This window comes from Poecilia formosa, unplaced genomic scaffold, assembly GCF_000485575.1.
Source record: "Poecilia formosa unplaced genomic scaffold, Poecilia_formosa-5.1.2 Scaffold99, whole genome shotgun sequence".
Lineage (NCBI taxonomy): Eukaryota > Metazoa > Chordata > Actinopteri > Cyprinodontiformes > Poeciliidae > Poecilia > Poecilia formosa.
Window position 1 is genome coordinate 1619919 of NW_006800038.1, and position 12523 is coordinate 1632441.

The following is a 12523-nucleotide window of genomic DNA, read 5'->3' on the forward strand; positions in this document are numbered from 1 at the left end:
GTATGTATGTATGTATGTATGTATGTATGTATGTATGTATACTCACTTGAACTTTGGCTTTTCCTCTGATTATAATAAAACCAGGAATGAAAAAGAGAAAATATTGATAAGTTAGGATCAAGAATGCATTGGATTCAGGGATGCTTCACCTCCGTTGAAATGTGAGAGTGAGTTTTAATTTTAGCAATCCTTTCCAACAACCGAGACCTAATTAATGCTCGTTAAGCTTCTGTTTTAAGTTACATAAACACACAGCAATACTGGCTGAGGTCAAGGAGAAAACAACAGTTTATACGACCTTTTAGCTGCCAAGTCTACAAGATAACAAAACCAACAAGTTTCCCTTCAAACCTCTACATAAAGATAAATATATATACTGCACACAACTGGCTGCTTTTGTATGAGTTTGTTTTTATATCTTAGAATTTTCACGTTTTATTTTTAACCAACCAAACGTTTACAGTTGCTAAGCTAAGCTAAACATAGCACAGCTATGCTAATGCTACAGCTGATTAGGTAAAGCGACACGAAGCTAATCAACTGTAATCTTATAAACGTATATTTATATAACTGAAGCAGTATTACTGTGCATTTTTACAATTACCAAACTGTGCTGAGGAAGAATATTTGCCTTCTTGCAGATTTCTAATCCTATCCAAACTTACCCAGAAAAAACAATCATCCCCGTTTTTAAAAGCGCCTTGATCCGCCTTGCTGCTGAAATGTGCTAAACTCATCAACTTCATTGATTAATTAAATCATAAAACAACCATGATTAACAGGATTTATTTTAAAAAGTTAAGAAAACCTTCAGCAGCAAACTAGACCAGGATAGCGTTGGAAATGTACAATAAATAAATCACCTATAAATTTAGTTACTTTGTAGTAAGAGAACTAACAGAAATATAGAAGGAAATAAAATAAAAAAGTCAAATAACATGTTCATTTATTTTATTATTTATTCAATGCAGCTCACTTTAATAGATGCTTTTAATCTTATATTTTGAAAATTGTATACAAATATTGAAATAAATCTCATTAATTTATCATTAAACAACACAAAATAAACCAAATGTTTTTAAAAAAGCAGCAAATTATTCCTTGATATAAACAAATCTCTGTTGTGGATGAAATGGTTTACAAAGTTTTCCCCCTTTAATAAATTAAATCATCATTTATTTTAAAAGCTGCATTTGTTTTGGCTATGTGTCAAAATTTGTTAAATAATCTGAAAGGTAACAGCGATAAAAAAAATAGCAGAAATATGTAAGAAGGCAGAAACTTTTTCACAGCACTGTATGCCAACGTATAGTCACAGTAAAGTTATACCCAACTTCTCTATTTATCTGTGTTAATTTACTGTGAATTAGTATGTAAATCAAACCCATTTTATTGCTAAGATGCTAATCAGGATCAGTACGCTGTCATATAAATCATCACATTTATCTATTTAATAGTTAAAGTTTCCAAGCATACAGGACATCAAGTCACACAACAGGAGGGACTGGATTTTGTAGCTACTGTTAATGGTTTTCAGGATCGGGAGGCGTGTGATTAGACTTTGTTTCGTTTTAAGTGACCCTCAGACTACGACAACATTTAGAGAAACGGACAACAGAAGGGAGGAAATCGCAAGCCAAGCAACGATGACTCAGCATGAAATACAAACTACCATCTTGATCTCCATCTTCCCCTGGCAGGACGCATTCATGCAAAAAAGAGAAGAAGCAGAGATGAGCTGACTCGCCGTTTATGAATCCTCCGGCCTGTTCCTCTACTTCCTGAACCCAGGACCGATTCATTATTTATAATTAAGGCTTAGAAGAGTCCCTTGTTCAACAGGGAGACATAAAAGGTCGAATCAGAAGAACAGAGAAGAATGCAGGTCCACATACCTTCCTCTTCATAGGCCTCTGCATGCAGCAAGCGTCCAAAGCAAGAGCAGAACAGAGACCATTAGTGATCCGACTGAGCAGCCGGTACATGTTCACAAAGCCTGGAGCTCAAAAAGCACATTTACTGGATTGGGGCGTTGCTATGGAGACGCTGCAGAAGTCCCATAACGGGTCAAGCATTAATTCTGCTGTGACACTGCAGGCAGCTCCATACCTAACGATAACCAGGGTTTTATTTGTCGGCACAATAATAAACACTTTCTGTTAATTAAGACTTTATACAACAATGGGTTGATGTTCTATGGAGGACCAAACCTGTCATAATTAAGAATAACTGCAGAAATACATAAGTGACTCGTTAAAATAATTACAATGCCAAAAAGCAGCTTGACTATGGAAAAGGATTAGGGGCACTGAAAAAAAAGAATTCTGATTTTAATCTCAAAATTCTGAATTTCATTGAGAATTCTGACTTTTTCTCAGAATTTTGACCATCTTTATATTCTAACTTTTTTTTTAGAATTCAAATTTTTTTCTCAGCATTCTGATTTTAATCTCAGAATTGACTTTTTTTAAAATTCCACCTCAGAATCATACTTTTTCTCAGAATTCTAATTTTTTTTAACTATAATTTTTTTCTCAGAATTTTGACTTTTTTTTTAAGAATTCTGACTGCTCAGAGTTTTGACTTCTTTCAAGAATTCTATCTTCTTTTTTTAAATTACAACTTTTTTTCCTCAAAAATTTGAGTTAGAAAAAGTCAGAATTCTTTAGAATTCTGACTTTAGACTAAGAATTATGACTTTTTCTCAGAATTTAGACTTTTTTTAAAGAATTCCAATTTTATTAGTTTGAGATTGTAGCTGCTAAGACAATGAAGCGTTAGTTGAACAGGCGAAGCCTGGGACTTCTGCCGTGACTCCATGAGATACACAGAACTCGAAACACATCTGAATAAGAAATTAGCTTGAATTTGATCAGCTGAAATCAGCCGAACATCCCAACACCCCAATGTAAATGCTTTGTCGCAAATGGCAAATTTCATTCTTCAGTTGCAGACAGAAAAACAACAAAAATAAAAGCTAAACATGGACTAAAGGGAGGTGAAGAATTGGCTTTACATGACCACAAAAATACCCATCATCCCTTCTGGTTTGGCCTTGAAAAAACGACATGTGAGTTTTTCAAAATGCAACTAATGATGATGGTCAATAACAACAAAACGATTCATTCAAATGGACAGAAGGCCAAGGATGACATGGGGCAACTGACTCATGTAAAGGCAACCGCCTGATTACGCCTCCCTTTCTGACATGTATGCACAGCTCATATTTAAGACACAAATGACAGAACAATAACGCTGGAAACAGGACAAAACGGTTTTTAACTGTTTGTGGATGGAGACGATGTGACAGCTGTGGGTGTTTATAAGGAAAATGTTTGCAGCAGACTCTAATATAGTGAAGTAATAGACCTAATAATGTGAAATAACGTGTGACTTTAAGCCAAAGATTACATTTTCTGAATATATTCTGGATTTTCAGTTTTACCCAAAATGTACCAAAATATGAAATTTTAGCATTTGATTGTTTACTTCACATTTTCTGCCAACTCGTGTTCAAAGAAAGCAGTCATAAAGAGGAAGCTAAACACACATTAAAAAGGAACCGATTAATGAACTGCAAAACTATTAAAATATTTAGATTATCAATAAAAAAGCCAGTTAAGTTAAAAAAAAGCAGTTTTGCAGGCCTCATTAATACAGTGCATCCTTCTCTTAAAATGATCCCTTTAAATTGTTGAAAATAATAATAGCCAAGAGCAGCCATTTTCTAGAAATAACAGGAAATAATCATATTTCAGGATAACAAAAACTTTTCGTGATAACATTAAAGTCACCTTTTAGTATTTTCCTAGTATTTTTAAATGCATGTGCCCAAGTCTGCATTTTAGTAAAAATGAAAAACTTAATATTTTTAGTCCTTATTTAAAAAAAAATAAAATAAAAGAAACAAAACGTGGATGAATACACATATTACATTTTTCATTTTAAGATTTTAATTTTATCTGTTTAGAACAGCCAAGCATCAGTGAAAATGTCAAATCTGGACAATTATTGAATTGTAATTAATAGTAAAAAAAAAAAAAAACAACAACAAAAAAACCTCCTTTGTGAGCTTTTAAAGGGAACCTCATATGCAAAATTCACATTTTGTTTCGTACTTCCATTTGTGTCCCAACTGCTTCTAAAACTGTTTTAAAAAAAAACCACTTGGCTATTTTTGACAATAAGTTCAGTGTCTGAAAAATTACCCATTTTAAAAAGCTGTGGCAGTAGGCACTGCCCGTTACCTAGCAACCGCAGGGAAGCCCAGCCCGTTACCTAGCAACCAAGCAGAATTTGCCAGCTGGGCGTGGCCATCAGCAGCTTATTTGGATTTAAAGTGACAGGAGGCTCCAAAGCAGCTCATCCTGAAAGACTAAAATCTAATTATCTATGAACAATTTTGTGCTAAAAATATAATGAAGATGTTTTGTATCACCCACAGACCTAAATAAATTTTATTAAATAAGCCTTTTTGTTCTCCAGGCAATAATTCATTTACCACAAAATAATAACTTTCATTATCCTGAGATAATAGTCCTGCCATCATAAAACAACTGAAAAATATTACATTATAAAGGATATGGATGGATATGGATGCTCTTGGCTTCTGTTGAAAATCAATCCCACATAAAACATTAAAGTAACTAATAAAAGCATGGACACAGTTCCTACTGTTTTTGCAAATTAACTTTAAAATATAGATAATTTTTAAGCTTTCTGCCATTAGGTCTGACTAACTGTTGCACCCTCAGGTCTACCCTGTTAGGCAGAGTGCCGTCTGGCCTGCAGCAGGTTTATAAACGTACCTTCCTCCTCCCGAGCCACTTGCTGCACCACCTCCTGAGGCTCTGGTTCTGGTTCTGGTTCTGGTTCAGGCTCTACTTCTGGCTCTGCCTCTACCTGGGCCTCCGCCTCAGGGGCTACTTCTACTTCTACTACCTCCTCCTGGGCTACGCAGCATGCACCAAACCGCAGAGTTGGCGTGCCGGAGAAGGCCGTTAATAGAAGACCACAGACATGACAGAGCCATTAGAAACCAAATGTGAAACCGAGATTTACAGAAACGATGGATGGATGGGTGAGCGGCGGACGCTGCTGGAGAATGGAGAGAAAAACAGATGATGGATGGAGGCAGAAACTCCAGTGACCTTTCACCCAGAAGCCATATTGAACTGTTGATGCGTACGACTACTGGAGGAACAGGGAGTCGGGTCCAAAATTACTCTTTACTCAGTAACAGAGTTGGCTGGTAACATTTACTTTTAAAATAGCAGGGAATAAATATATCTCTAGTGTTAAAGGATGAATCTGTTCTCTGTTAAGTTAGATTACATTTTCAGTCTGAGTTATTAAAATTTCCAGAAAATTAGTTGTAAAGTGGCAATTAACCAAAAAAAAATTAAACATTCACATAAATGTGAAGAAGTATTTCCCAAGCTCAAATTAACAATATAACTGATTTTTTAAAAAAGCAATCTGTCGTATAATCAGAGTTGGGTGATAACTCAATTACATTTGCGTGAGTAGCTTTTTTGAAAATTGCACTCTTAAGATTATTTTTACTATGCTGTACTTTTGTTATTGAGTAAAATGCATCAATTCTCTACCAGCTGAATTAAAAACAAACATGTTTTAACCAAAAATTCACCAGACAGACAAACCTGCAGTTTCTATTAAAGCTTCAGAAGGATTTTATTGGAAGAAATAATTTTTGCCTGATTGTTATTTTTTGTTACTTACATGAAATATGGTACTTTTGGTCCTTTAAATACCAAAATTTCCACTTAGCTTATATTTTGGTCCATCTGATGATGTAATTTTTAAATATTAAAATATAATTTGATCAGTTACTCAGTACTTGAGTCGACTTTTTACCAAATACTTTTTTAATTTCTTGGATGGATGCTTTTTACTTTTACTTGAGTAAAAAGATGTTGCAGTGCTACTTTTATTTGAATACAGTGTTTGGGAACTCTGCCCACCTCTGATAATTAATACATACTTTTCTGGACACTAAATAGGGGAAACATTCAAACTTCCTGTAAAGTATTTTAAGGACACCTTCCGTTATTATTATTCTCAGCATAACCTCTCAGTTGTCTTTAATTTCTAAATTCCTCCCAAGTAGTTTTCCACATTGACCGGTTAAAATATGACCGTTGAGTGAATCAGGTCAATGACAGCAGTACTGACAATAAGAGACGGCATTGTGAAGATTCACATGTTAAGAAAATAATAGGTCTAATTTTTTTCTTAACCATGTGTCAAAATGTCACTCAGCAGACAAAATTCACCTTTAACTTGGAAGTTTTTGATGACAGCCAGAAAATTTAATGAACTGTAAAGCAAAAGCGCTAAAGATGCTGTAAATTTAACTGAAATATCTTGAAATTAGAAGATGACAGATGCAGGTAAAGGCTAACAGGTGTCAGTGTCAAAGACTTCAAGTTAAGGGTGAAAGGCAATTTACTTATTAGTGTGAATGTAAAAAAAAGTAATAAATGTGAAGTTGGTTCGGTCATCTTTACCTTCCTCCTCTTCAGTTTTGCAAAAATTAAGATGAAAATAAAAAAATGTGGGGATAGAAAAACAAACATAAGTGAACAAACCATGACATTCAAGGTTATTCTAGCTCTCAGTTACTGATGCTGGCATTTTATGTGACAATATGAGAAAATAAGAGGAAAAATTCTGTCAGGCCTTTGAGAACAGAAACTGTGTAAAGAATTAAAGGAAGCAAAAATTAGTTGAAAACATCCTTGGATATCAAAAACGGTCATAAATTATCTACAGTGTGTTTTTGGAAAAATAAAAAGTAAAACTAGCTAAGTGGATATCTCACTTACCCTCATACCTGTAATAAGAAGGAAGAAAAGACAGAGAAAGAAAAAAAAATAAATTAGTTCCAGCAAATTTCAACTTAATTTTCTATATTTTCTATTAAAGCTGAATAACATATGAATGTGATGAAATTCACTTACGCTTCTTCAGTGTCAGACATGGTGAAAACAAACTTCAAACCTGAAGAAAAATACAAAACAAAAAAAGTTCACACATCTCAACCAGAATAAATATAATTACTTATACTTCTGATGAGGGCTTCACGGTAAACATGTGATATCAGATAATATAACAGAGTAAGAGTCCAACTTAATTCACAAATATCTCGAAAGTTCTAAAGTCTTTTTGCTTTGGGTTCATACAAAGCATAGAGAATATCCAGTAACTCTTCAATTTTAATAATAAGGTCTCATTAAAAAGAAAAGCTATTTTTTGTTATGTCTTCTGTTTTGTACGGCGTATTAGTCATTGTAGACAGAAAAACAGCAGGAGTAAATGTCCACTGAAATTTCAGAAATAATCTAGAAAATATTCAGAAAGTTCTGAGTTTGAAAAATTGAACATATTCAACTTTTCAATTTTTTTTTTTTTTTCAAAAATTTGAGAAAAAAATTCTGAGATTTATCTCAAAATTACAGCTTTTTTCCAGCAAATTTTCGACTTTTGAAATTCAGAAGTTCTTTTTTTTTTAAAGAAAATTTCTGAAATTAATCTCAAAATTTTGGAGTCTTTTGGCGGAAAAGTATTCCTCTATAATACGACATTGCAGTTTTGGCAATGAAAACCTTCTTATGGATTATTATTATTTAAGGGATTTCATTTCGGTTCCACTTTGCTATCAAAGAAGACTTTTAAATATGACACAAACGTTTGTGTGAGCTGAGGTCAGTCTGTTTCCTGTCAGTAACTCTTTGCTCTCATGGAAAAGAATATCTGCATTACGACCATCACAGGACAAATGCTTGTGGCCTGTGTGATAAGAGCAGAAAGCTGCAGCTGTCCTGAAATATTTTCACGGCTTGTTCAGGATTGTTTACTCAGCTGCTCACCGAGTATTATCACCGCCTTTGCAAGTTTGTATTCACATGTTTAATTCTGGTTCTGAGTCAAACCGCCTCGCGGATCATCTGCACTATTGTTGTGTGAGAAACTGAAAGTTTTCCATGTGCTGTACTGCAGCCTCGTTTCTGAAATTGTACATATTACTGCAGTGGAACAATCTCAAACCATTTGAAAAATGTTTTTTCCAGCTTGCCAAACAGGTTTTCTAAAAGATTTAGGTGAAGATTGAGTTTGCCAAGGAAGAATAATGTGTTATGAACTATTGATGCGTTTGATTTGGAAATGTGTTTTGGCTCATTATCCCTCAACACTGCAAAAACAAAAAATTTTACCAAATAATTTTGATCTAGTTTCTCGTGAAAATATCCTAGAACACTTGCAATAAGACAAAACTAACTCTGATGTAAATTTCAGCAGCATATATAAGCTTATTAGCTTCCCTGTGGAACTCCTACAGAACCCACAGAACCTTCCAGGATGGGGACAACGGTAAATGAACCGGTTTAGATTCTCATTTAAAGGACAATCCAGAGCGGTTATTTACCAGAGGGCAGCCAGACTTCTTTTCCTGTTTCTTGACACAAGTTTTCTTATACTTAAGCATTTAGGATTGTCTTGTTGACCTACAACATGAAGGTTAATTAGAATGAAGACGCCTCTGGCTGCAGACGCTACGTTTTTCTATTTACATGCCATTGGGTCACAGTACTGCGACAGACTGGCGACCTGTCCAGGGTGACCCGCCTCTCGCCCGGAACGATAGCTGGAGATTGGCACCAGCGCCTCCCGACCCCACGAAGGGACAAGGGTGCACAGAAAATAGATGGATGGGTCACAGTAAAGCCAGGTAAACATAAAGAAACAATTAAAAATGAACAGATTGTTTCTGTGCTAAGTGCACAAAGAAAATCTGTGCATGAACAAAACAGGCTTTGATTGGATCATTTTCTCAAATTTCTCCAAAAAAAAGGTTATATTTTGATTTTCAGTGGGAAAATCTGTTTTTCCTCACATCAGAATCTTTAAAATAGTCACTTTAGTGAAAACACTGTAAAAATACTAAATATTACCAAATATTTCTGTCTTGTTTTCAGTGCAGACATCACATGCACTTGCAATAAGACAGAACAAGTAACTTTTCAGCAAGATGTAGGAGTTTTTTAAACTCAATAATTCCTTAATATTGATGAAAAAGTTCTGGTTCCACTGGAGGATTATTTCACTTACAACAACACATTTTCCCAGAGTTACAAGTGAAATAATCTGCCAGTGGATCTCGTACATTTTCACCAAAAATACACAGAAATGAGGTCCAGTATCTTACTGAAAAGTTACTGTTAAGTTAATTATGTCTTATGTCAAATGTACTAAGATGTTTGCAATAGAAACTATGATAAAACTGTTTGGTAAGACTTCGTGATTTTGCAATGTAAGGCTTCAGAATGAAGTAAAACCCATTCATTTTCTCTCTGCGGATCAGTAATCGTCTCTCTTTGGTGAAATCACCTCTCTGTATATTCTATATCATATCTGTTATATATAAATTGCCTTTGGATGACTCTTCGCACTCAGCGGTGGGCACAGCTGCAGAGGACTCTGTGGATTAGTTCTGGATCACATTTCTGCCCATCAGCTGAGGAACAGTGTTCAAATAGCAGTTTAATCCCTCTGCTTGGTCCAGCGGGAGGATCTTCTGCTCCCACCCAGCCAATCAGAGCCCACCTCCAACCAACCAGCGCTTTGATCCACCTGCAGCTGACAGCGTTCTCGCCTCTGTGTGCACAGCGGTCGCGCTGCGCATACCGACATTTCAGCATGCTGTATATTTAGTGAGCGCTCCGTTTTTTTTTTTTCTTCTGAAAACTTAAGACTTTCTGAAACTGAAACTTGGTGTTGAAACTGACTGAGCTTCTTAGGTGCTGTGTCAAAGAGAGAAGTAGCTGATGGAAACGAAGAGCCTCTTGTACATCTCAGAACCTCATGTCTTCAAGGCGTGAACCGTGTTTTCAGCTAAACAACCAGGTGGGAATCAGTTCAAACTCTGAAACACGGGCCAAGAAGTGCAAAAACGCAAAATAGTACCAAGTATTTTTACTTTAGTTTCTAGTGCAAATATCTTACTACACTTGAAATAAAACAAAACTAACTTAAAAGAGACTTTTTAGCAAGATATAGGAGTTTATTTTAAGTAAAAAAATTATTAATATTGATGAAAAAAAAACTACTAGTTGCATTGGCAGATTATTTCACTGAGAACAAGACATTTTGTAGCAGTGAAACGAGCACGTTTGAATAAAAACAAGCTTCTACATCTTGCTGAAAAATTACTTGTAAATTAGTTTTGTTTTATTTCAGGTTTTTTAAGATATTTACACTAGGAATAGAGAAAAATACTTAAGATTTTGTGTTTTTTTTACAGTGTGAAAGAGCCAATAGCCAAGTTTCACATCAAAAATCGAGGATGAGAATCTTTAAAATAGTCACTTTAGTGAAAACACTGTAAAAATACTAAATATTACCAAGTATTGCTGTCTTGTTTTCAGTGCAGACATCACATGACAACATTTTTCAACATTTTTTTGTGCATTTTGAAGAGAGTTTATTTTAAATGTAAATTGTGACACAATAGAGTATTTATTATATAATTTCACCATGTAGGATAGTTTATTGGTTTGGAGGATTTAATTTCAGATGATGTGTTGTTTTTTAATGGGATATATTTTAGAGCTTTAGTATCAAGGAGAAAAAGAGCTCAGTCAAATAAAGCGCTAATGTCAACTGCTTGACCAGAACATTGTGAGCAGCATTGTCATAGCGGACAATTCACAAGTCTTAATATACATCCACCAGCAATCCGGCGCTCCACTTCAAAAGATTTTCAATGTCGGCATAAAAATACCAATCAATTTACTGACCAATGGATCTACTTTCCCTTAAAAACTAATTTTTGTCTACATTTAGTGAACAATCTCTGCTAACATCTTTTAATATCTTCATTACTTTTTGTGGAAAAAGACAGTTTTTTTTCCACATAAAATGAGAAACAAATAATAAGAAAACTGTTTTTCAGGTGTATGAAAAGCGAATTCTTACCCAAAAGAGGAAGATCAGCTCCCTCGGCGATGAAGATGAAGGTCTGTAAGTATCCGCAGGCTCCGCTCAGAGAATAAGTCCTGCTGCTATAGTGATACTTGAGATCATCAGGCCCTTATTGGCTGCGGGATGAGAGCGGAGTGTGTGTGTGTGTGTGTGTGGATGAAGGTGGAGAGGCTGGGGGAAGTGCATCCATGACCCTGGAGAAGGAGATGGGTAGAATACTATGGATGGAAGAGGAGGGCTCAGGTTTTGGAAAGGAGCAGCTGAGAAGCTTCTGTTGCTAAATTTACAGTGACAGAAGGCCGAGAGCGGGGCTTACACATCGGCTTGGCATGCAGACAATGGAAGGAAAGTCTGTGTGGCTGCTGACCGGTTCATCAACGAGGAGCTCCATCCGTCAGGCCGGGAAGAGACGCACAGCGCTGGAGTAAGAATAGAACAAAGGAACAAACAAAACTAACCACAAACTCTATTTATTCTGCTTTTTGTCACAGTTAAATGTCTCAGATCATCAGATAAGTTTTAATATCAGACAACGAAAACCTCAGTGAACACAATAATTTCAGATCCAGGCCTCATCATTACCAGAAAAAACACAACATCTTACTGAGATGTTTTGGTCGAGTTTCTAGTGCAAATATGTTAATATTAGTACAAATAGTGAAAAAGGATTAAATTAATTTACATGAATGCACAGAACAGGATTTGATTGGATCATTTCCTCCAAAGAAAAGGTTCACCAACGATTTTCAGTTGGAAAATCAGTTTTTCGTCACATCAGAAATCATGGATGAAAGGCTTTAAAAAAGTCACTTCAGCATGTAACACTGCAAAAACACAAAATCTAAATTATTTTTTATCATAGTTTCTCATGCATATATCTTGAAATTAGACAAAACTAACTTACAAGTAACTTTTTAGGAAGATTTAGGAGCTTAATTAGAGTTAATAGTTAATATTAGTGAAAAAGTACCAGTTTCACTGGCAGATTATTTCACTTGTAACAAGAAAATATTCCCACACGTGAAAAAATGTAGACCTTTTTCATCAATATTAAGAAATTGTTGAATTAAAACAAGCTCCTATATCTTCCTCAAAGAATACTTCACTTAAGATTTTGCTTTGAATCTTTCTGACAAGATGAGAGACTGAAACTAAACATCGCGCCCTGACCGTGTTGAGCTGAAACTGTTTATGTGAGAACAGATTGTTGCTTGGTTGTTGATTCTCTCTCTGTTCAAATCGCTGCTCGTACTAAAGCAAAGTCCCAAAGAAAGAGTGACAGACATTCACTGCTTACTGCTTTAAACAACGGATAATGAGAAACAGAATTAAGATTGGTTATAAGAGAGGTGAGGGGAATCCGTGGGTCCACACACCGCTCCCTGCTGTGTGTGTGTCATCAGGTGGATAGTTGATGCTTCAAACGCCTTGCAGTGGCTTTGACGGTGACCGCTGAAGCAAACGCCTCTGCCTGTCAGAGGAGATGAGGATAAGTGGGTTAAGCTGCTGTTTTTTAAAG

The 12523-nt window shown here is 35.4% G+C and overlaps 1 protein-coding gene and 1 long non-coding RNA gene across 2 annotated transcripts in view; one reads left to right on the forward strand and one right to left on the reverse strand.

Annotated features, from left to right (window-relative positions):
* The window catches only part of LOC103142654 (troponin T, fast skeletal muscle isoforms-like), a 16692-nt gene extending 5503 nt beyond the window's left edge, over nucleotides 1–11189 (reverse strand). Inside the window, exons 1-8 of the mRNA XM_007558807.2 lie at nucleotides 10999–11189; nucleotides 6984–7023; nucleotides 6849–6856; nucleotides 6531–6539; nucleotides 4809–4952; nucleotides 1896–1913; nucleotides 1673–1693; nucleotides 47–65 (exon numbers count right to left, since the gene is read on the reverse strand). Coding sequence (XP_007558869.1) covers nucleotides 47–65; nucleotides 1673–1693; nucleotides 1896–1913; nucleotides 4809–4952; nucleotides 6531–6539; nucleotides 6849–6856; nucleotides 6984–7003 — 239 coding nt within the window. The 5' untranslated portion in view covers nucleotides 7004–7023; nucleotides 10999–11189. The remainder of the gene's footprint in view (nucleotides 1–46; nucleotides 66–1672; nucleotides 1694–1895; nucleotides 1914–4808; nucleotides 4953–6530; nucleotides 6540–6848; nucleotides 6857–6983; nucleotides 7024–10998) is intronic.
* On the forward strand, nucleotides 8620–11971 carry LOC107836968 (uncharacterized). Its single transcript, XR_001662941.1, has 3 exons — nucleotides 8620–8736; nucleotides 9840–9841; nucleotides 11954–11971. It is a non-coding gene; the product is annotated as an uncharacterized LOC107836968 (long non-coding RNA).
* The last annotated feature ends 552 nt before the right edge of the window (nucleotides 11972–12523 follow it).